The sequence below is a fragment of the Erpetoichthys calabaricus genome, chromosome 7 (assembly GCF_900747795.2).
Source record: "Erpetoichthys calabaricus chromosome 7, fErpCal1.3, whole genome shotgun sequence".
Lineage (NCBI taxonomy): Eukaryota > Metazoa > Chordata > Cladistia > Polypteriformes > Polypteridae > Erpetoichthys > Erpetoichthys calabaricus.
In genome coordinates, this window is record NC_041400.2 from 24752537 (window position 1) to 24778838 (window position 26302).

General features: G+C 37.9%; 1 protein-coding gene across 4 annotated transcripts in view; it reads right to left on the reverse strand.

The window, feature by feature from the left end:
• Positions 1-23659, reverse strand: part of tpm2 (tropomyosin 2 (beta)) — a 105668-nt gene extending 82009 nt beyond the window's left edge. Inside the window, exons 1-2 of one of the 4 annotated variants that reach the window (XM_028804968.2) lie at positions 23321-23659; positions 19951-20076 (exon numbers count right to left, since the gene is read on the reverse strand). In XM_028804968.2, coding sequence (XP_028660801.1) covers positions 19951-20076; positions 23321-23434 — 240 coding nt within the window. In that variant the 5' untranslated portion in view covers positions 23435-23659. The remainder of the gene's footprint in view (positions 1-19950; positions 20077-23320) is intronic. The other 3 variants (XM_028804966.2, XM_028804967.2, XM_028804964.2) reach the window with 3 other exon arrangements.
• Positions 23660-26302: the final 2643 nt, after the last annotated feature.

Genomic DNA, 26302 nt, shown 5'->3' on the forward strand with positions numbered 1-26302 from the left:
TCTACAGTGATGGAGAGCTAGAGTCAATCTCGACACATCAGGTGCCATACAAGAACCATCCCTGGCTATGGCACCAGTCCTTCATAGAGGTCACTCCTACACACATACACTCATGTTCTCTTGTGAGATTACAATTTACCTTTCACATGTTTTTAGGCAGAAAAATGACTTTCTGAGAAAAAAAAACACATTAAACCAGAGAGTACGCTCAACTTCCCCAAAGACTATGACCAGGCATGGGATTCCACCCAGAACAGTTGATCCATGAGGCAACAAGACTAACCAGTGTGCCATATTACATTAAACAATATTCCCTAGGCCAAATTCATCCTAATTAAATAGACTACCTCATTCAATAGTAAATTAATTAGACTGAAGCTTTTATATTATCTTGTTTGGAACTATTAATTAAATTAATCTAAATATCAATTAAATTACAGTCAGGAAAGATAAAAGAGTGATGTAGCAGTTGGTGCAGTATAATGCAGTTTGGTAATATACTATACAATATACTAATATACTATAAAATGTCAACTGGCATATTAGTTACATCATTAAACATAACTACATCTTTAAGTAGGTAGTCTTCTAGCTGGGCACATTCACTTATGTTGTACCCAGTTTCTTTTGACCCCGTTTCTTACGCACATGATAGCTTACTGCAGTGAACTATGCTGACAGCGGTATCATCTTCTGTCAACTAGCATCATTTGTGATGTTTGCTCATTTCTTTTTCTCTGTCTTGTCCATTTCCCCTGCAAGCATTGTCACTGGTTGTTTAAGGAGCAGCATTCATCTAATCTCTCTCATCTCCTCTCATCTAATTGTAATGTATGTATCATCCTGTATGTTGCACAATTATATAATCAGCTGACATCTGATTGTATATATAATGTTAGTGAGTGTTAAATTTGGCTTAACACTCTGCTGTTAGGGACCCATTTTCTCAGTCTAGCGTTTAGGTTCTTACAACTTTTCTGGTTTAATTTGACTTGAGCTATGTGTTTTGACTTTGTGCATGTCTATTTCCATTTCCCCTTTCCTCCTCATCCTTTAATGCACTGACATTCATTTTTGTTAATTCTCAAGTTTATAGATACCCAGCTTTTAATCTACTAATATCCTTGTCCCTGGCAGTTTTTCCAGAAATGTCCTTCTGTACCCAAGTAAAATGGAAGCTTTCCTAAAGGTGAAGTGATGATACAGAAGATCTGTCATATTTCTGAATTTCAAAAACCTGTGTGGAAGAGATAGGTGAAATCATACAGTACCTTCAGCTATTAGTTTGTTTTACAATAGTGTATTGAGTGATTCAGAATTCAGTTGGGAAAAAAAGGCAGCAGATATGTTTTTGTAGCAGAGGTGTGATTGGGATAGCAGTTCAGTAAAACAGGTCCAGAAGATAAAGAAAGCATTGCGCTTCAAAAACACAGATTATATTTGATAAAGCCAAAATAATGACAAATAGCAGTTAAAACCAACCTGAATGAAACCTGAATGGCCTTTTCATTCTAATTCCACTCGCTTTGTAACAATGCACCTTCATATCCCTCCCTGCCACTGAAGAACTGAGAAGGGGGGTTAAGCAATCTTATCTCACAATGACTCTGTGCTGAAAGACTCTGCTGGATTCAATTAAACTGCCACATTCTTGACATACTTTACCTTTTTTGGACAAATGATGTCAGCTTTGAACTTCTACTTGCATGTCTGCCGTATTTTAACTTTGTACCCATACAATCCTTTAAAAAAGCTTAATGTACATTCCTGGCACACCTGTAAATTTCTCTTAAATAAAGATTGGCACTGAGCTTTAATTTTTCACTCTGTGAGTGATGTTATGCTTTTGAATTTAATTTATAATGACCTTAAAACTTACAACTTTTGTTTAGGTAATTTCTGTGTTTGATTCTCTGTCTGGAGCTAATTTCTGCCTTGTGTCACTGTCAGGAAAGGCCCTGTTAATGTATAACTTTTGGGACGGAAAAGGAATTGATTCAATCTGTTTTACTGTTGTTTTATGCAACAAGAAATGAAGCCATTGCTCTATGCAGAATGCCTGAGATACCAGACCACTTTTCAGCATGTTTTGAGTCAAGAGACATTTGGTCCTCAGTAATGTATTCTCAGCATAGTGTTTAAATATTGATAGACTTTCATATAAGAGTGCCTGTCCTATCTGAGGGTGCCAAAACACTTCCTTTAGCAATTCATTAAAAATAGAACTAGGAAGAGAAACATGAGCAATTTTCTGACTTTCCCAAACTTTACTTTACTTTTTCCACCTGCTGTTTTAAAATGTAAAGTTCAAGAATGTGTGTAGGACTAAATGAAGTATCAGTCCAATGTTTCAATCAATTATTAATTTCAAAGATGCTTTATTGGCACAGCAAAGAAACAACAACACTTTAAAAAAACTACATATGATATTTGTCCATTAAAATAAATTATAAGAACAATAACAAAAACTCAGAATGTGATATAAGAATACGCTGAATATATGTTTTATCTTGTATAATCAGTTTATGTAAGAGAGCTACATTTTAATGTAGTGGCAGGCTTTCCTTGCTTTCTCGCCTTACTTGGTTCAATATTTGTATAAATATCCTGTTCCCATCAAAACTCTTTCTTGTATTTTTAATAAGTTTCACAATGGTATCAGCAAATATTCTGCAATTTTACTATACAAAGATAGTAACATTTGTGCTGAATGAAGAAAGTCTAGTTCTTACCAAAGCCAAATTTTTATTTTGAATTGTAATCAAAAGGTGGTATACTGGTTAGTGCTGCTGGGTATAAATCTGGGCTCAGGCACTGTCTGTATAGAGTTTGCATGTTCACCTCTTGGTATAAATTTTCCCCCCAAATGCCTAAAACATGCAGGTTTAAATAACAACTCTAAATGCAATCCTGATTGGTTCTTGTCTTTTGTCCAGTGCTGCCATGGTTGAGTGCTGCACCCCATGAACCAAAACTTTCTTTAGTGGGTTAGAGAAAATTATAAGTTTGCAGTAAGTCAGTCTTGACAATTTTTTAAACACTTAAGACAAACCTGAGGCAATAATTAGAATCTTACTGTGTAATATTTTAATTATACATTTTATTAAAGGATTTTGAATAATAGAAATTATTGTTCCTAGATAGATAGATAGATAGATAGATAGATAGATAGATAGATAGATAGATAGATAGATAGATAGATAGATAGATAGATAGATAGATAATGTGGTCCAAATGTTCCTCCAAATATTCCGACATAATAATTTCATTTTCCTTTCTCCCACACTCCATTAGGCTGTAACAAGACAGATTCAGCACTAGCTCCCTTGTCGTATTGTCTGTTATAGGATATGTATCAGAATATGGGCTAATACCACCAAGTATTTGAATTTTTATGACAAGTTGTGCTCCGTTGTTTCCCTTGATCAGTCAGTGTGTTTTATGTAGTGGTTTTCCATGAAAGAAGCAATATAAAGCAATTAACAAAGTTTTTATCAAAGTTTTAAATCATTTAAACAATATAACTAGACCATGGGGAGAAGGTGTTCAGTGAAATGTGTTTGAGATTACATACATTTGGCAAAGAAAGAAACTTAGACCCAGAAAAATTGTTGCTTCCTCTTCTGGGTCAACCCCTGCGAGAATTTAGTTCACTGAAGCAAGGAGTTGTGTAAAAATTCCCTAATGAGTGCGCTTGAGGAAACAGCCGAGTGATTAAGAGGCAAAGACAATGCTGACATCATCCCAGCTGCTGAGGATACAGTTTAGTAAATGTGCCAACAGTGTCAAGAAAACTGTGTGCTCAGGTCACCACAGCACAAGAGAGTGAAAAAATGCCTCCTGTACTCCTGCAGGAGAATGTGCAAGCTTGGCACAGTTTTTTTTTTTTGTTATACTGATTGCCAGTTGCTGCCTGATTTCCAAATTCTTGACACACTATCAAAAGAGCTATTTCTCGATGAAGAACAAGGGACAAAAATGATACAGAAATTGCTGAGTTCAAAAGGTAGCCAAAATCATTATACATACCACCAACTCAGAATGCTGCCACTCCAGTGAAGTGAATTTGAGATACTGGGTGCATTAGTATTGCAACAAAGAGTTGTCTTTGAATAAAATATACAGCAGAAAAATCACAACATCAAAATTCAAATACAATCTTGTTAGATATAAATATACAGTAAGACTGCACATTTACATTTTAGCATAGTGTTGTCTATGTGGAGTTTGCATATCCTCCTCATGCCCAAGTGAGGTTTCATCTAGGTATTCTGTGTGTTCTTCCATATCTCCACAGACATGCATAGTAGGTTACTTACTGAATTGGGTCTGTGTGTACAGGTATAGGGGTGAGGGTGTGTATGCGTGTGAGTGGGCCCTGCAATGCTCTGGTGCCCTTTCCATGGCTGTTTCCTGCCTTGTGCCTGATACTGCCAGATAGGCCCCGCTCCCAATGACCCTTATATTATATTTATGTTATGTTTCTCATTTGAATTGTCTTGACATCAAATAACCCCTGCCTTTTATACTTCACAGCTGCACATGGCTTGTTTTCCTGCATCCACCCATATTATTGTGCTTCTGCCTACTTCAGCTCAGCTCCTATTCTTCTCTCTGAACACACTTTCTACGACTGTGCATAGTTAGAATGTTTCAGCCTGATAGCTCTTACATTGACTTTCATTCACATAATTATGAGACTAAACTCAATTAACAAACATACATAATAAAAGTTACACTACACAGCACTGGCTCAATGGATCAGAGACAATTTAATAATCTAATTGTCCTTGGCATCAAGATCATTTCTTTTGGCATGGCAACATGTCTTATGCAACAAGACAAAAAATTAAAATGGGATGGACTAATGAGTTTGGAAGAAAACATTTGGTTTAATAACTGCATGACTATTGAGAACATGACTCCAGCTTAAGCACAAAACTAATCAGGGTTTAAAATAAATCTTAAGACAAGTAGTTGTAGTTGCCAGGCAATGGCAAACAAGCAAATAAGTACAGCCAAGCAAACAGGTATGGCCGAATGTTGGAGATGAGCCATGAGAATAGCCAGGATATAACTGTTCAAACTATTAGGTCACTGCCAGCATCTAGAAGAAGAAAGTTAGAAAACTTTTTGAAAGCATTTTATTATATACTGTAGCTCTTATTGATAAAGTTGGTTCAAAATGTTCTAGTAATACTTTAGTACAGGCACTTGCTAAAATACATCTATTGGTCGATTGTTGGAGTGTACAACAGGCAACGCCTTTGTTAAGGTTTTGTTCTATAGCAGTAAAATGATGTATTTGGTGCTGAATTTTTATTGAGGTTAAACAAAGCATTTGTAAAGATTTTGGTACAAAGCAGTAACTGGCTAATAGATAGATGTACCTTTTCTAAAGCATTACCAATGTACCCTTAGTTACATGTGTGCAGAAATAACTTCTCCAGTCAATTGAAGCTTCCACCAGAAATGGCCTGATAAAAAGCAAATGCAGTTCACACACAAGATCTATTTTATGCATGGACAAAAAGAAGACAAAAGGAGGGTCTAGTGTGTTTTACACTGGGTGCTGACAAAAGAAAGTCATTCTCATGAGAAAAATATGATCTTGAATGGGAAAATCAACAACCAGTTAAATGGATAGAGAAATATAATCATCATCAGTATATTGCAAGTTACTCTTCCCAAAGACATCTGGGCTGAGTTTTCATTTGGAAGCTGCTGTGTAATTTACTGATTTATTGAAATTATTTAACAAAGTTTTGGTTTGATTTGCTAAACGTTTTTAATACCTCATGAGGATGAAAAAAATGGGCTTGTCTTATTCTGTTTTATTTTGTTTCTATGTCACATAATGGCAACTAGGCATCACTACCCTGTAACGAGCCCTATTAAGTATGCATACATAACTGTGCATCAAGCCATGTATCAGCTCCAGGCAAAGAGGGTTGCTTGTGGCATTGTTCAAAGGTGAATTAAAAAATGTGAGACAGTGACTTTCATTCCAATCTTCCTGTAGCCCAATGCTGTGGCTGTTTCTACACCGGTTGTTCTAATTCTGTACAGTGTTACCTTCTTTCATTGATATCCTCTCTTTATGTGTACCACTGGCATGCCACGATTGGACTTGAGTTAAATTCACAATGTCATTTATGGAGTTCACCAATCTATGTGCCCAGCAGCATGAACAAATCTAAGGAAAAATGCTGAAAATTATGCCCATCTCCCTGTGGTAAAATTATCATCTTTAAAATTATTTTTTGAAGATCAAATATGCAACACTTGATATAAACTACCATCAGCTTAAAACACAAAATGTGAAATAAAAGTTAAATATAGGAAATACAAAACTGAATTAGAATAAGAAACAATAAAGTTAAAATACTACAAGAAAACTAAACAAATGACATACAGTATACTGACTGAGCAAATTATTAGTATAACTAATACTAATACTACTGCTACGTAGGAACTCCTTTGCTCTCAAAGCAGCCTCATTTCTTTGTGGTATGGATTCCATAAGACGTTCCTTTGAGATTCTGGTCCATGTTGATATGATTGCATTTCACAATTTCTGCAAATTTGTCAGCTGCACATTCGTACTGCAAATCTCTCATTCTATCACATCCTAATGGTGTTCTGTTGGATGAAGATCTGGTGACTGGGAAGGTCACTGGAGAACACAGAACTCATTTTAATGTGGATGAAATTAGAAGATCAGTACTTAAAGAAATACTCAAACCAGACCATCTGGTACCAAAAATCATGCTATGGTCAAAGTCATTGAAATCACATTTTCCCCATTCTAGTGTTTGTTGTGAACATTAACTGAAGTTCCTCACGTGCATCTGCATATTTTTTTTTATTTTTGCATTGAGCTGCTGTCACATTATTGGCTGATTAGATAATTGCATGCATAAGCAAATATACAGGTGTTACTAATAATTTGCTCAATGAGTGGAATTTATTGTACAAATACATATCATCTTGAGCATCTAGACAGACAGGATAAACTGAGAGAAAGGAGCAGAATGCTAGACTAAATTAAATTTCTTCCTGAATAAATCTGTTTTACATTGCCTTTTAAAAGAATGAATTGAGTCAACTTATCTAATTAACTAAGCGAGGGTTTTCCAAAGTCTGGGTGCAGTAGTGTTGAAGGCTTTGGTCACACATAGAGCACAGGTTAGTATGGGGCACGAAAAGACTGCCAGAATCATTGAATCTAAATGGGTGAACAGGAGCATAGAGATAGTGGAGATTACTGATGTCATCCGGTGCAAAACCACTTAATGCTTTACGGGCTTACAATAGAATTTTATACTAAATCTTATACCACAGTAGCATGTGCTGTCTTATGCATGGTGTGTGTGAATGCATTTCTTCTCCAGGCAATAGCTTGTATAACAGAAGAACACTGTGCAGTTGTCTCAGAATCTTATTATATAAATGAAAGATATGACAGTTTTAATACAACTAAATAAAATCCTAGTATGCTCTAACTGCTTTTTGCATTTGTCAATGAATAAACTGAATGTATTATGTGTGTTCTCTGCTCCTTCAACTAGGTTATCTGGTTTGTTGGAAGGCCTGCTCAATGATGACTTTTACACAATAATTCACCCAAAAAAATACCCTCAGGATGTTTATAGACCACGACTATTTTATAACCTTTGAATAGCTGGGAGGATAACATGACTTGATGAATGAACATATGGGACTCTCACAGCTAAAAAATGAAATTAGTCAGACACACAGTGAGAGGAACAGGACTCCAAACATCGCATTCTTTGCAGCATTTCATTTTGCGGCCAAGAAAAAAAAAGAACTGTGTCTCAAATCTGCACAGCAGCCAAAGTTAGGTCATACATTACTAAAAAGGCAAGAAACCAAAGAACAGATATCCTTCTGTGACAGAGGCACAGAGGTTGGTTGTGTAAAGATCCTTATGGTGGCACAACACCAGTGTGAGATCATTCTGTTTGCACTGAGGTCAGAAAAAACTGCCTCTTCCTGAAGAACAATGACACAGAACACACGCATAATCAAAACAATGCCTTTTCAGCCATTATAAGTGTGCTCACTTTCACAGTCAGGCTGTTTTATTTTACTGAATGCAAGCATGACATGCTGCAACATAATGTCTCAAACTTGTTTTATCCGGTTTTGGCTTACATGGTGTCAACAGAAATAGATACAAGGCCAGAACCAGACCTGAACAGCATCTCAAAACCCACACTGTGTTAGGATTTATGTTAATTTTAAATTAATTACTTATCTCTTGGAGCTTTGGTGATTATGTTATATATCTGGATATACGTTATTGGTTTTGCAGAACTCAATTTTAACTCAGTTTCTAATGTTTGTATATCTTTTGTATCTTTTTCTGATGCCATCTTTATTTTCCTGGGTGGCACCAATTTGAGCATTAATTGTTATGATGTTACTGTACAATGACATTCAGAGGTGTGGGGTGCTGACATCATCACCCCGCCGGGATAAAAGGTCTCCACCTGGCACACCCTGGTCATCCAAGTTTCAGAATAAATCAAAAGACATCTTGAAATCTCTGCATATGGTTGTTAGTATTTATTAATAGTGTTACAGACCCCTTTCCTGGTTGTGATTCTGATTTTTGGTTTAGCCATCTGGTTTAGAAGATAGATACAACCAGGGCTGGTTGTAGCATTTTTGTAGCCCTAAGTGAATCTGTAAATGCAGCACCCCATCGCTCAAATAATTCATACATTGTAATCCAGGGTTTTTGTTTGATTTTCACTATTATTCACATTAATACTAATATAGAATAAACATAATTTTAGTAATATAAAACAGGTGTAATATACATAGTATTAAACATGCAATTCAGGAAATGACAATGTTGAAAGGTGTATTGTGATCAGTTCAGTAATTAGACAGAACTCCAGCCTTTGAGTAGTTTTGTTCTTTAAATATTGTCCGGCAGAAAAACAATCCTTCTAAAACTACTTGGAAAATAAAGGAAGAAATGGAAACAAAAATAAATGTTTGCATCTTAAATCTGCATCAACCCAATGTTTTATTAAGGATGAAAAACAAGACAAAAAATAACTTGCTGAAAGGGAAACAGCATTAATACCATAGTAAAACTACAAACTTGCATCTGAAGAAAATAAAGAAACAAGGATATTTAGGATAGGAGATGAATATGAGTCTAGTGCATACTGGGATTTGGAAGACCACCCATAAAGGACTCATGTCAGTTGTGAGATTTTAACAGCAAATATTGCTAATTAGGACAAAGGGAGTCAGAGTGTTGATAAATTGGGGTGTGCACTTTAAAATAAAATGCTGCCTCTCCAAATTTTCCATCCTAGGTGACACACTAGTTTGCATTCAAAGTAGTTTTTCTAATGTTTCATATCCTGGTCACCTTGATTACTTCTAGTTCCTTCTTTCTTTTCTCAAACACAACACACAGATACCCATGTCCTACAAACTACACTAAACATGCAGCAGCCTAGAGAGTGTGCTTGCAATATATTCTGGATGGATACTGTAAAGAAAATTATATTCTGAAAAAATGATCATTAATGATGCTGAGAAGATACCCCTGTTTGAAAAGCACATGGACTTATTTTTATTTGGCATAGAGGTTAAAGCTTTGGATTTTAAAGCCGGAGGTTGTTGGTTTCATATCCTGTTACTGACACTGTGTCACACTGAGCAAGTCACTTCACCTGCCTGCTCCAACTACAAAAACAAAAGAAATGTAACCAATTGTATCTCAAATGTTGTAAGTCACCTTAAATAAAGGCATCAGCCAAATAATATCACGACAGCTGGTACACATAAAATTGCCAGTGTTGAAGAGAAAGACTAGGAGCATATAAATAAATTGTTGGACAGAAAGAGTATAACCATATTAATACTGGCAAAGTCCTTCAAGCACAGTCTCAAAGAGCCCTTAGCCCTTCACCTTCTAAACCTAGGTTTCCCATATCAGAGTCTCAGAAATATTAAAAGACTATCTTTAAAAACAGGTTTTAGGTCTGGAAGCATAACACACACAAACACACACTTGGGCCAGTTTAGCAATGATAATTCACCTAACCTGTATATCACTGGCGGCACGGTGGCACAGTGGGTAGCGCTGCTGCCTCGCAGTTGGGAGACCTGGGGACCCGGGTTCACTTCCCGGGCCCTCCCTGTGTGGAGTTTGCATGTTCTCCCCGTGTCTGCGTGGGTTTCCTCCGGGCGCTCCGGTTTCCTCCCACAGTCCAAAGACATGCTGGTTAGGTGGACTGGCGATTCTAAATTGGCCCTAGTGTGTGCTTGGTGTGTGGGTGTGTTTGTGTGTGCCCTGCAGTGGGTTGGCACCCTGCCCAGGATTGGTTCGTGCCCTGTGTTGGCTGGGATTGGCTCCAGCAGACCCCCGTGACCCTGTGTTCGGATTCTGCGGGTTGGAAAATGGATGGATGGATGTATATCACTGAACTGCACCCAATGAGAGATTTATATGCAGTAAGTGAATTAAACTTTAATATCGCTCACTGTTCACATGACACTGATCACTTTGACTACATTGCACTACTTGGTTGTTCAACAAGTGACATGTTTTACCTGTTTTAGATAACAAAAGGTGCCCATCATTTGTGAATATCCTCCAAGTAGTGCAAAAGCATGCCATTCTTTTGCAGACGGCATACAATAATGTACATGAAAGTTGGGAATTATGTTTTTATCTGAGTAATTTTAATATTTTAGTACAACTGTAGCCTGAGCTATTCATTTACAAATAGTCAGATTCATAGGTATAGTGACATAATTTTCATAATTTTGGCTCTGCACAGCCACCATAATGGATGTTGCGTTTACTTATTTGGCTGATGCCTTTATCCAAGGCAACTTACAATGTTTTTCCAAATGGAACACAGGCAGGTCAAGTGACTTGCTCAAAGTCACACAGTTGTCAGTAGCAGGGTTTGAGCCCACAACTTCATAGTCTGAAGTCCAAAGCCTTAACCACTACACCACACTGCCTGATTTGAAGTAAAGCAAACATGTGATTGAAGTGCAGACTTTCAACTTTAATTTAAGGCATGGGTGTCGCAATCTGGTCCCAGAGGGCTACAGTGGCTGCAGTTTTTCATTCTAACCATCTTCTTAATTAGTGTCCATTTTTTGCTGCTAATTAAGTTGTTTTGCCTTCATTTTAATTAACTTGACTCAGGCCCCTTAGTTGTTTCTTTTTCCTTAACTAGCAGTCAAACAATAATGAGACACAAAATGAGCCGCCACGTGACCAGGTAACCTCTGCCCATCACACAATATATGAAAATAAAGAAAGGTGAAGGTCTCAGTAAGGTTGATCTCCAAGGTCACCAAAACTGTTTGACGGTGTTCTTAGAAAAAACAGAAAATCAACAGTTTTAGAAATGTCTGCTGTGGCAGAATGAGAGCAGCAACAAACCATGGAGTTAAATAACGGGTTTAATTAACAGCAAGAATAATCGGCTTCTCATTAAGAAACTGCTTGGAGCGAAATTGATTGGAATTGGAAGCCCCAGTTTAGCTGGTCATCTGTTGGCTCGTTTCATGTCTCATTTCTGTTTGGATGCCATTTAATGAAGAAAGGAATCAATTCAGAGGCATGAATCCTTAAAAGCAGGGCTATTAAGATGAAAGGAAAAGGAGTTAATTAGCAGTGAAAACTGGTCACTGATTAGGAAAAGGGTTAGAATGAAAACCTGCAGCCACTGCAGCCCTCCAGGGGCCCTGATAAGGGGTTTACCAAAAATATTGTATGAGCTGTTTAGAAATGACAGCAATTTTTCTGTGTAGTTAACTTGTACAGGTGGCAGGATCCTTCTTTACAATTCATCAGTGTTCCATTTTCTTAAACAAATTACTAAACATGAGAATTAATTTTTCAGAATGGGGGGAGATTGGCATGCTGATGGGGGGATTTTGACTGAAATACGTTACAACTCTTCCCAAAACACTCAGATAAAGTTAACTGGTGATTCTAAACTGATGTCCTGGTTATGTGATCATAGCTTTGTCATTGTCCCCAGTGCTGTCCAGATAGTCTCCAGTTCAACCCTGAAATGATCTGAGCATTTTCAGCGATTAACGGAGTTAGATACTTACCTTTTCAAATCGACTTCTGTTTGTATATGTCTGGGGCATTGAATATGGCAAATGAATCGTGAAAAAGTACAAAGTCTTCTAAATAGAGTTAAAAGCTCGACTTTTGCACTTAGAAAATTGATTTGTTTTCACTGTGCTATTCACATGACGCGCCATTAACCGAACGGAAAAGATAATGAAAACTATACATTTAAAATACCTTTAGAAAAAAGGAAAAGAAAAACGACGTGAAGTGTGGCACCTAAATAGTAATCTTTAAAAACAGACAATCAGTCTGGCGATGCGCTTCTTTCAGAGACGCAGGGGTTAAGTACTGTCACGTGACACTTCAGTCGCGTTCCTCCCGCCCAACAGTCGCGCGCCTCTGGCCACGCCTCCGTGATCGAAGCAGACGAGAAGGGTCTTTTGAAGCAGACTGATGCCACTGCGCCATCTACCGATACAACATAAGAGCGTCACCGCGTTCCGCGAGCGAAAGAGAAAGGAAGACCGCTTTGCCAGTGAGTAATATACTGTACTTGTCTATGCTCCTGAATGGTGGAAATCGGAAGGGGGCGGAGGTTTGGGGCCAGAGGCACGTTCTCGGGCTTAACTCAGACTGGCAGTACTTGGGTATGTCTGACTTCGGAAAGATAAGCTGAACAAGCAGAACCTCGGCACAACACACGGACAGGGACAGTAAACAACCCGGCCGAAGCTGTTTGCACAAAGCGATCGACGCTGCTCGAACGACGACGTACTTTAGTTTTACCGTCATTGTTTTATATTGCACCTTTCACGAGATACTCTGTCATTTCCCAAAGCACTAAAGAATAACGCAATGAAAACCATGGCGTGTTGTGAATGGACACATATGTGTGTTAGAAAGTACAGTGAAGATTGAACACTTTGATGTTTACGTGAAATATCGGTATTCACGTAGACAAAAAGCTGCCCAATGAAAAGGCTGCGGGAAATTTAAGAGCATCCCACACTTCTATTTTGCTTTCTCTTAATTATATGAGTAACATGGAGTTGTTGGATCCTTTCACGATCCTCTGCACTTATGTGCCTGTCAAAAATATATTGTCCATAAACCTTGAAATATAAAAAATGCACATTGAGCAACTTATTAGGAACACCTGCTTATCCTTGCAATTATCTAATCAGCCAAATGTGTGGCAGCAGCACAATGCATAAAATTATGCAGATACAGGTCAGGAGCTTCAGTTAATGTCCACGTCAAATACCAGAATGGGGAAAAAAGTGACCTCTGTGATTTGGACCGTGGCATGATTGTTGGTCCCAGATTGACTGATTTGAGTATTTCTGTAATTGCTGATCTCCTAGGATTTTTATGCACAACAGTCTCTAAATTTCACTTAGAATTTTGAGAAAAATATTCAGTGAGTGGTGGTTCTGTGGACAGAAAGGCCTAGCTGATGAGAAAGGTCTGAGGAAAATTTTCAGACTGGTTCAAGCTGGCAGAAAGGACGTAGTAACATAGATAATCATTCTGTACAACTCTGAATGAATAGAAAAGCATTTCACAATGCACAACAAGCAGATGGGCTGCAACAGCAAAAGACCACATCAGGTTCCACTCTTGTCAGCCAAGAAGACAAAGCTGACACTACAGTGGGAACAGGCTCACCACAACTGGACAAAGACTGGAAAAAAACATAGCCTGGCCTGATGAATCTTGATTTCTGCTGAGGCACATAGATGGTATGTTCAGAATTTGGTGACAACAGCATGAATCCATGCACCCAACTTGCATTGTGTCAACAGTCCAGGCCTGTGATATAATAGTGTGGGGAATGTTTTCTTGGCCCAGTATAGGCCTGTTAATACCAGTCAGTCATCACTTGAATGCCACAGCCTATTTAAGTATCATTCCTGACCATGTGCATCACCTCATGGCCACAATGTACTCATCTTCTAATGGCAACGTCCATTATATATGCACCATGTCACATGATAATGCACCATGTCACAAAGCAAAAATTGTCTCAAACTGGTTTCATGAACATGACAATGAGTTCAGAGTTCTTCATTGGCCTTTCCAGTCACTGGATAAGAATCCAATACGACACTTTTAGGATATGGAAGAATGGGTGATTCACAGTCTGAATGTGCAACTGACAGATCTGCAGAAATGATGTAATGCAATCATGTCAACATGGACAAGAGTCTCAAAAGAATGTTTCCAGCATCTTGTGGAATTCATGCCATGGGGAGCTGAATATGTTTTAAAAGAAAAAGGGTGCTCTCCCCAGTATTAGTATAGATTTCCTAATAATTTGCTTAGTGAGTATATAATGCTTAGTCATCCACACCAGAGTTTGCATGTTATAAATGTACTACAATTTAGGGCCCTCTACTGGTCTAAGTTCTAACTGACTAACAGGCAAGAGTGTGTTAGTCAAATTGTTTGAAATAAATGAGAGTGAAGAGTTCATCAGAGTTTCATCAGCTTGTAACTTGGCTCAGTTAAATCAAAATGATAGAGTTAAACTATTTAAAATTAAACTGCAACAAAACAAGTCATGCTTATTGGTATTAAAGATCAGTTTAAGAGAATGAGCTCTCTTTCAATCACTCTTGGTGATTATATCATCATACCTTCTTCTGCTGGAAGGAATATATTGGTGTCATTTTGATTCTTCCTTTTCTTATTCTACCTACATGCTGTACATAACAATACAAAACTTTTCTTCGTCCACCACTGTCACATAGCCTGTGTTTGCTCATTCCTCTCATTTTCTAATGCTGGGAAACCTATCCGTACTTTTGTTACATCTCGCATCGACTACTGTAATTCCTTACTGGCAGTGGCCCTTCTAATCTTTTTTCTCAGCTACTCTGATGCAAGTGTCCTACACAGACCTGCAACAGTGATCACATTAATACTCATTCTGCTTCATTATCACTGACTCCCTGTGTCTTGTAGGATTGAATATATAAATCTACTGTACCTCTTCCCATGACCCTTTAAATGGCCTTGCACTGGACTAAATCAGTAGCCTTCTCCATCGCTATGCTCCTGTCAGACCAAAAAGGTTCACAGATTCTAGAAACCTCACTGGGTCTCAAAGTGACCTGTGCTCTCTCTGTTGGTGATAGAGCCTTCAGCTGTAATTTACCCTAAATTTCTGACCCTCTTTCTCAGTTTGCTCTCTGTGTCTAGGTGCTCAGGATGATATGCATTTGTACCACAAATTGTGTTATTTTTATTCTGATTGGTTCTCTCTTATTCTAATGCAAAGCCTTGTGTTTCCTGTATTTCTCTTTTATGTAGTGTTTATGCTGATATCATTTAGTATCCATTGTTGAGTATTTGATCTTTTTTTCTGCTTTTTTCCCTGTTGTTCATTTTTCAGTTCTTGTGAAGCACTTTGAGAATGTAAAAGGTGCTGTATAAATAAAATTTACTATTATTATTATTATTATTATTTACTACTATTATTGTTACAGCAAAGGCAGGATAAGGGATTTGCTTAGGATTGCACAGTATGTCACAGGTAGGAAGTAAAATGGGGACATTTGAGTTTATAATCAAATGCCTTAACCACTACTGTATACTGCCTGCAGAATCCCAGGAATAGAGAAAATCATTTCCTTTTCTGGAGACAGATAACTCATAAGGACACACTATATTGTTGACCTTAGGCCCTTAACCTGCAATTGCTTCGTCCTGGGTATGATGTTAACATGCATCCAGCCCTGCAGGTAGGTTGGTGGCAGAAATGGCACTCCAGCCACCATAAAAAAACTCACACTGTTCCACTCCATCTGAACTAGGGTAGTGCTGAGGTGTCACCCATTGCATGGCTGCACTCGGGTCCTAATCTGGGGAACCCCGAGTTGATTTGTCATGTGGTGGGTGCAGCAATGCGCTGTATCAGCACATGCTCCTAACCTCTTTTTCTCTCTCTCTTAAGGTTCTGATATAATGTTAGATAAATGGTGGTTTAGTGTACTCCACCTGCTGTCCTCTTGTAATCAAATATTGCTACAATTTAAATCATCCATCTGTTTTCTGATCCTGTTTTCATTTCAGGGTAGTGGGGAGTTGGTTTCTCTTTCTGGGGCACAAGGCATCAACACTTCAACACTTACTCAAAGCAGGCCAATTGTAGAGTAACAAGTAAACATAATATTACATCTATAGGATGTGGAAGAAAGGCTGGAGTACCAAGAGAAATACAACACCTTGGCATATGGAGAATATACCAACTTTGCACAGAGAGAGAGTAAATTTGTAAAAATTTGAACACAGGACTCTGGCGCTGTGAGATATGTTTCTATCTTATATTGATTGCTGATATTATCCACATGTGATTCCTGGAGGTCTGAAGTGGCTGCAGGTTTTCATTTTAATCAGTTTCTTAATAAAGCAATATTTTTAGGGGCTTAGTTTTAGCTAACTTGCTTGTTACAACTGAAAACCTTCAACTGCCTACTTTAGTGTTAAACTGCTGCATTTAGGCATTAATCGTTGCCTTTTTTCTTAAAGTGCCATCAGTTAAAAATGCGGTGAAAATGACAAAGGAGCAATCAGATCTGCACCTAACGTGCTTCCATTTAAAGCTGTGAACATGCATCATGAAGTAATAATTTGCTAAGTGAATATATAATGCTTAGTCATCCACACCAGAGTGTGCACATTGCAAATGTACTACAATTTAGGGCCCTCTACTGGTCTAATTCCTATCTTGACTAATAGGCAAGAGTTTGTTAGTCAAATTGTTTGAAATAAATGAGAGAGAAGAGCAGAACCACAAAACATATTAGTAAATTTATCAGAAAATAAATACATTTTGTTATCTTGGAAGTATGAAAACACTAACAAACCATATAATTAAATACCAGGTTTCCTTATTTGTTAGGCCTGGCTTTTAATTACTAAACTGGTTGCAATGAAAACCTGCAGCCACTGCAGTCCTCAAGGACTGTAACTGAATAGCCCTGCTCTATTCTGTGCTTTGAAAGTACAGTCCACAAAGCTGCCACCTGCTGACTATTTGTCCTTCTTTTACCAAAGCTAAGACAACGTGTGGGGATTATATTAATGGTTAATTAAGCATCACCTGATGGCTTTTCTTCAGTCACTGTCAACAAAAGACCTTTGCTTCAGATGCCTCTCAAACACAAAACTTGGCTTGCTGGGAGGGACTGGAGATGCTAGAGAGTGGTGACCTTTCCTTGATAAGCACAGCTGCTGCTGAAGGATCATTGGCGAGAGTACTGAGCAGGGGTATTAGTGCAGCTTTCATAGCATGGCACTTTGCCAGTGACATGTGGTGACATGGGGCTCCCTTTGATTTATTTAGTGAGCTTCTGAGAATTCACATTTCAAATATGGGATTCCGAGCAGTTCACTTAGTCACCCAATGTCCCCTGTCTTCTCAAGCTGGGATTAAGGGAACCACAGACTGGCAGTTCTGAAGGAGCCAAGAGTACTCTTCTAAGAATGGAATAGGCAACCTTGGGGCAGAACAGTTGGAGTGGTTACTAATTTTTCTCTATTCCATTTTCTTTATGTTAGATGAATCATATATAACCTAAGGTTGTTGGGGCCTATCTTGCCTTCACTGTGCACAAGGCAGGAAACAGCCCTGAACAGGGCACCATTTCATCACAGGACTCTCTTATGGGCACATCCATACTGACATTCACAGGGGACCACTTCAAAACTTTCAATGAGACTAACCAGTGGCCTTGGTGATGTGGTGGAAACCCAGAGGGAAACTCACACGGATGTGGGGAGAAAGTACAAACTTCACAAGCAAAATGAGCATGCAAGAGATTTGACCCCATTCTTAGCACAGGTTTTCTATTTAATTAAATGGTTTGTAGCATCTTTAAGTCAGCAGTTTTAGATGAAAGGAGGAAGCAGGCTTCACTGGCCCTCCTTTTGAAACAAACTGAAGAAATGAAGGCTAAAGCAGAACCATTACTGAAAGCAAAAAAGTATAATTGGTTCAGGCTCAGGCAAAAGCAAGGAACTGTCAGCTGTCCTGAGAATACACGCAAGTAAGAAACTCATTGTACTATGAGCATTGTGTACTATGTACACGTGACAATAAGAAACTTAACTTCAGAGATTTACCTCAACAAAAAAAGAAATGATAGTAAGTGAAGAAGCCCCATATGAGTAACCTATTTGAGTCTGCAATTGTGACTTGTATAGTTAAGAATATGTCAGTATCATCCACACTTAGTGGCTGCTTTTTAGGTATAGCCACCTCAAAGGAAATTTGCCTTCAACAGTTTAAACGCTTTGGTATATTGACTCAACCAGGTGTGAAATGTATAATACAGGGTTGCTTGTTCATTGCCACTGCAGCAAGCAGTTTCCTTGTTCTTAATTACCTGGTGATGAACGTTTACTAGAATAGCCTATTCTGCTTCATTCCATAGATGCTCAAATGAATTAGCATCTGGTAAGAGGCAACTACATTAAGGTGAATTCACTGTCTTGTTCCTGGGGCCTTTCAGACCCTTCCAAACCTGGGCACACTGCTGTTCTGAAGAGACACTCCTGATCAGTTACAATGTTCCTATATCCTGTAGCATTCAGATTTGTTTCGATGGATCAATAGTATGCACTGAAAATACATCCCACTGTATTACACCACCACCACCACCTTCACCCTTATGCACTGTTGACACCTGTCAAAATGGCTCAAATGATTTCCAATTTGCTTCATCAAGAATTGAGATTCATCCGATTAGTTAATGCCTCTCCAATCCTCTAATGTTCAGTGTTCATCATTCTTATCATACTGATGCTGTGTCTTCTTATATTTAAATGACAGGAGTCGTCAAGTGCTAGACACAGCAGTGATAAGGTAAAACGAGTTGTACACTCTCTTATACCCATTTTGATGTTAGTGTTTTACAGGTTGTTTCAGAATTAGCCCATATTCCTTCTGCACTGCAATGCTAGGCTGTTAGGCATCTTGGCAATGTTAAGCTGAACTGTAGTGTCTCTGAACAAGCATATGAAAGGATTATACTTACATTAGCAAATATTTTAAGTGTGAATGTGTCCTCGGGGCGGCACGGTGGCACAGTGGGTAGCGCTGCTGCCTCGCAGTTGGGAGATCTGGGGACCTGGGTTCGCTTCCCGGGTCCTCCCTGCGTGGAGTTTGCATGTTCTCCCCGTGTCTGCGTGGGTTTCCTCCGGGCGTTCCGGTTTCCTCCCACAGTCCAAAGATATGCAGGTTAGGTGGATTGGCGATTCTAAATTGGCCCTAGTGTGTGCTGGGGTGTGTTTGTGTGTGTCCTGCGGTTGGGTTGGCACCCTGCCCGGGATTGGTTCCTGCCTTGTGCCCTGTGTTGGCTGGGATTGGCTCCAGCAGACCCCCGTGACCCTGTGTTCGGATTCAGCGGGTTGGAAAATGGATGGATGTGTCCTCAACTAATAAAAAACATTTTCTTAAGTACCTTAAGATAGCAAAATGTTTTTGTAGATATATTTCAAGTAAGTTATTTAAAATGCACATTAAAAAAGTCAAAAGAAAGCACACAAAGCCTATTTTGTGGTGTGTCCCTGCCTGCACAGAATTTTTATATACTCCAGAGCACTTGAATTCTGTTTTGTCAAAGAGGCTTTGGCTGCACTGACTATGATGATGCCAATAAAGAAAACATTCTGAATTGGGATGGGACTAACTGATAAAATCTGCAGATTTATCTGGTCAATGTCTCTTTTCCAACCACTAAACTTAATGTGTAAATGTCTGAAATGCTTGGTACAACTCAGGGCAAAGTTCATATGAATTGGTTTTTGACAAAAAAAAATACATAAATTTCATAACAACTTACATCAGCGGCTTTCTTCTCTGCCTGCTCCAATTTCTCCTGGGCATCTTTTAGCGATTCAGAGTACTTGTCTAGCTCATCTTCAGTTCCTTTAAGTTTCTTCTGTAGGTCTTGGAGCTCTTCCTCCAACTGGAGAAAATGTAAAATGAGCATAATAATTTATTAATACATCTGCTGTTAGGTGTATTTGACAGAAAAACATATTAAATACAGCTCGAGAATGAAGTACAAGACACTGCAACTGATAACTGTAGTTAATGGCATATTTTGCTAAACCTCACTGAAAATCAGTTTTACCATGAAGAATAAGAATAGCAAATCACAGAAATAAATTCATGTTTGTAGATCCAGAATTCAGGGTCTGAATCCTGTGTCCAGTTGTTGTTGTGTGGAGTTTACATGTTCTCCCATGTTTGTGTGGTTTTTTTTTGGAGGTCCTCTAGTTTTCCTATCTCACTGGAAAAGAAAGCACGCATATGACCTTATTTGGAATTTTAAATTGGCATAGTGTGACTCGGTTTGAGAGAATGTGTGCATCATGAATATGAATAAGATTAAACAGGTTTGAGAATGTTATGTGATCAGTAATGCAATTATATTCAGCAAATAATTTACAAAGAAGGAGAGTAACAATAATTTCAATATATGATAATATATAAAAAATAAACCTATGTACATTTACAAACACAAAGAAACATGTGCAGTGCTGCTGCCTCTTGGTTCCTGTGTTCAAGCCCCATGTCCATATTTTGTCAGTATGGAGTCTGCATGTTCTTCTTGTGTGTGCATTGTTTACTGGCAACTCCAAAATGACAGGAGAACAGATGTGTGAGTGACAGACTGGTGCACTGTCCAGGTCTGTCAGAACAGGCAAAAACTGAGTTGGATTAAGTTAGTTTGAGAAAGTTAAATTATGTCTAATCTATACATAGATTGAACAATGGCTACCAGTGCTGTCTCTTGTATTCTGCTGCTTCTAAATGAGTCCCATGGGAGTGGGAGTGGCAGCGTTTATATCATGTATATCTATACACTGTATTTACAGTATGAATGAATATACAGTAAGTTCTGGAAAGGACTGAATAACTGATAGATAAACAAAGAACAAGAAATACTGTATTTTGTGTGAGGCATGTGCCCATTACTTCTCAACAACCCTACAGCTTAAAGGATCTGCCTTAAAATAAGGACATTTTGAATAGCCAGAATACTACAATAAAAGCAAGTGTAATATTGTAGGGTAAAATAACTTTTGCTTTCTATAAAAGGATTACATTAATGGTATATTATATATCAATTACAAAACAAATGCCATTTTAACATAAATAAGAGCTAAACCTGTTTAGAATTTTCTGAGAATGAAATAAGTACCTTTTACAAATTTAAAATGATCACACACTGTTTCTGCAGGGTATTGAATAGTTATTCAATATACCATTCCAAATTTAATGTTTTTATGTTATTAAAATAAAATTATACACCATTAATGTAAATTTGATTTATTGCTTTAACTCAGACCTAAGTGAGTGATGCATGATATGTTTATAGTGTAAGCATTAAAATGTCACTGCCTACTTAGTTGTGGCTGTCATCTTCTCTTTGTGAATATAAATAATAAAAATAATAATAAAAAAAACTTACTACAAAAGAATTTTTGTCTACATTACTGTTGCATAGTTGGCTGATGTCAAGCCCCAGAATAGCATAGCATTTCACTTCACACATATGCATGCCTATGTCTATGTCACAAATGGAAGACACAGCTGACAATGACCCTGAATACAATTGTGTAGTGCTTTACCTGCCTGCCAGACATTTAGGCTTAACATATGTCTCCAAAAGTAAGAGCTACAAGCATTTCTAGGAAACATTTTTATCATTAACTTCAATTTTTTTCTCCCTAATTTAACCAGAAATACTACAGTAAGTAAAACATGAAACTCTGTAGTAACAAAACAAGCACTCTGCTGCTAAAATATAAAAACAACAACCCAGATATTATGGTGCAGACATATATGTGTCAGTTTTCTATCTCTTTCATCCAGTTCAAGATACATATTGTGCGCTTGTATTTCTTGATGACTTTGTAGTTAGAGGGTAGTGTGACAAATTAAATCATTTTTATACACGCTATATTAAGTAGGACTTGAAGGTTCTTTCTTTTTAGTTATTCAGGTGTGGTCAGACCATAACATGTGTATGTATGTATCTACTATATCCATCAATTTATTTAATATAGCTTTTGTAAAAAAAAAAGTCAGATCTATCTATCTATCTACTGTATATAGTGTAGATCTATCTATCTATCTACTGCATATAGTGTAGATCTATCTATCTATTTATCTATCTGCAGTGCTCAGTAGTGCGCCTTACAGCCCCAGAGTTCGAATCCCAGCCCAGTTCTTGTTTAGAGTTTGCACGCCTTTTGTGTGGCGCATGGTTTTTAAAAATCTTGCTTTGCTGTCAGTTTGGGTGGAGGTGTATGTTAATTAGCGACTGTACATTAGCCAGGTATTGATATGCGTAGGCGTGTGAATGAGTATACCCTGACGGTCATTCTTTCTGGAGTTGGTTCCAGCCTTGTGCCCAAGTAATGCCCAGGTACCAGCAGTCTCCAGGCTAGAACACTGAATAAGTTTAGTCGTATGTAATTGTAAATGTAAATATCCTTAATTATTTTCTACAATTGGCTGGTTTTCTGCGTACCGAGATAAGGAATATTATCTATAGGATTTCACATTCACAATAGAAGCATTTGAAAATCATAGCACTGTTCACCTAATTCAAGTTGACCTCTGCATTTATTGATAATCCTAACCCAAATGTGATAACTTTTATTCATGTGCCTTTGTTTCTATTCGTGTGTTTGGAGATATTTCGTTTTTCTTAAATTTGGTCAATAAAGCAGGAGTAATCTCTTTATAAAAGTAAGTTGAAATATTTGCTAATACAAATACCTGTATATTGAAAATATTTTTTTCTTACACCCTTTTTAGGATTTGTGTAAGTTAACTTACAGGAAAAGTTTTCAAGTATTCAACAGAGCCACGTACTGATTTTTGCCTACAAAGCGTCACGTCGTTGTACACAGGGACCTACCTATCTACTTGCACTTGGTCAGTGCATCCATTCCGATGTAAAAACCCACTCTGGCTCTTGCATCAAGTCGGTTAACTCCTGTGCACGGTAGAATTTCTATATATTTCACTGGATTTGTTAACGACCCACGTTTCCATCTTCGGAAGGGTTCTTTGATTACAGGGAATATTTTGAATAAAGTTTTCAATTCAGACTATCCCGAATGTTATGTTTTTCTTACTTTTTGATTCAACCCTCAATAGTAATCTGGTTCAGCTGCCCTGTCTGTCCTCACCTGTTTGACTTTATCCTCAGACGCCTTTTTATCTCCTTCGGCTTGCTCAGCTCTGTCGATGGCGTTTTCCTTGTCCAGTTTTAGCATCTGCATTTTCTTTTTGATGGCATCCATGGTGACTTAGTTGTTTATCGGACAAGCACGCGTCTGAAACAGAGAAGGCTATAGGTGTTCAATGAGCCGGAGAGGAGAGCCTAAACACAAAATGAGAGTTCAGCACGCCGCAGCTCAGGACATAAAACAAAGCTTGTCTTGATTTGGTAAGAAGGAAGGCTGGAATTCCCTGCAAAGCAACCCAAGACTTTTTTGGAAAGTAGCTTTAAGGTGGCAGTGACGCCGGACGGCGGCGATTTGCTCTCTCACAACAAGTAGACGATTCAGAAAGAACGAAAGAGCTTTTTCCATGTTTGGGCGCATCTCCGATTTCTCCTATCGTCCTCATCCTATTCACGGCACAGAATCCTAAATATATCACTAGGCTACGATGCTTCACCATTGTGCTCAATTTTTTTTCTGAAAGGTAGTATCTAATAATAATACCGAGTATTTTTTTTACCTGGATGGTATAATCGAGTGAGGTATAATCACCTGTCGGGACAGGACATTTTTAAATGAGTTTGAAGGAGTCCCCAAAGAGGCAAATGAATCCTGCTATCTAGCACCCTAAACATCTGGATAATGGTGCAAGGAATCTGTTGTCAGTTTCCCGCTGGGTTAACATAACAATGTCTAGATAATCTGTGGGTTTATATTTTAAATAACATCAAAATGTTATTTTTTCCTTCTGAATGTTGGAAAACGTGCGTATTTATTTATTTATATAGGTATTTATATCGGATTTATTATTTCCGTATATGGAAATTCTTCCCGTTTTTTCCTCATTTTAAAGCATTCCTTTAATGTTGATTTATATAATAACGCACACTTGCAAATATTTTTTCTCATCCATATTCTGTCTCCCAATTAAATAATCCACCTAGTGATCCAATTCTGTAGACAGTCCTTTTTCCTTCAGTACATGACACATCAGGATAGTGGGATTCTTGTAAAGTGTAATAATTGCAACAATAGTATTGGTCTTTTTTCTAATATATATATACTGTATATATGAAAAGTAATGGAAGATATTGTGATGCATGGAACCAAAATGCAGCATTTGAATTTTATGTTTTAGACAGACTTAACTCGGTATTTGGATGCAAGTCAGTAGACAAAATAGCTGAAAAATATTATTAAATCCAAATGAAAGTTTACACTTAAATAACAATGTAAATGAATGATGTATTTATGTTTTCTTGCGCATATTGCAGGTAATATTTTGCAAATAAAAAAGCTGTTTTTTTCCTCTTCAGGTATTTCATATATTACGCACGTCTAAATAGCGGTTGTATGTTTGGTGCCCATGAAGAGAAGTAACCTTTGCAGTTTACTCAATATCTCTGACATTAGCACTCTCCGTTTTTCAGTACTTCGTCATTTTTATCATAACACTTGCTTTAATTACTGATTTGAGCCAACACTCGGAGAAAAACGCCATGTATAAGACGACTGGGCACGGGATCCATAGACATCAGCACTAACCTTTACGCCATAGTGGTGGGTGATCCATCCCCTAGAATTTTCTTTTTTATACTTCAGACACACAGATACATGTTTTCTTTTAAATTAAACCCCTAATGCTTTAGCTTTACCCTTTTAATATACAGTAGTTGTATTTTTCCAGTTTTGCAATGTAGCTTACTGTACCTTTTTTTCTAATTAGCCACTATCTTGACGTGCTTCTTTGAAACAATATTTTGATGTCCTCAACATTGCTGAGCTAGTCACATAACAATGTTTAGGGTAAAACACACGTCAAAGTACTTTAATGGACACACCAGCAGTTTACAAAGGCAGCAGAAATGCTGGCAGGCATAACTGGACTACACAGTGAATTCCTTAAACCCTATAGATGGAGTGGTGTGAAATAGCACCTTCCTAAATCCTTCCTCTTTTGTGTCAAACTCCTTTTAAACTTAACTCTGTATAGGATGGATTTAGTTTTCCTGTGATGACATTTTTAAATACTTTTATTTGAAGGCTCGTATATCTTTTGAGAAATGAGAATTCTTCGAGCAAATTGAAGACAAAAAAAAGACCATTATCTTCGGTTGGTCAGTGGTGACTAGGCAAATTTAAAATCATTTATTGAAGATTATTTAATAGACAGTGGCTGCACATCATTTTGATATATTTGTTGTGCAGTTATTTTTATTCCTTTGATCACATTTCTAACCTACTCAACATGCTTTGTTATGTAGCAGGGAACCACTTCATCCACCTATGGAGCATCCACTTGGATGATGCAACAGAAGCCATTCTTGCACCGGTATGCTCAGCACACATTAGGAGTGTTAGAGATAACCACTTAGAAACCGGGTATGATAAGGGGTTCAGAAAGACCAGGTCACAGTGGACAATTTAGCCAGGATATCAGGGTACATCCTACTCATTTTCAAAGATGCCCAGTGCACTTCTCTAATGGCCAGTGCCAATTTTTACAACACAATATCCCCAGCCCTACACAGAGACATTGGGACTACACCCTGACTACAGGGTATGTCCGCCCTGGTGGCCTTCTCAACACTGTTCCAGCAGCAACCCAAGTTTTTCTTAGCTGGTCTCTCATCCAAGTACTGGCCAGGCCCCAACATGCTTAGCCTGTTCTTGATTCACGATTGCCTGTTCTTGGGACAAGTGGTATCAGCTCCCACTTACGTGTGTACAATTTTAGAAGCAAATCTTTTAACAGAAAAACATAACTAAAAGTGCAGGAAAGGAATGAAAATGTGACTTTTTTGAGATATTAAGGAGGTTGCTAGGATTATACTTCTTGTTAAATAACTTCAGCTGCTCATTTTTAAATGAGAAATCAGATTATTCAACATAATATTTTCTATGCATCCATTTCCAAAATTTCAAGTTCACCTAAAGGAACCAAAG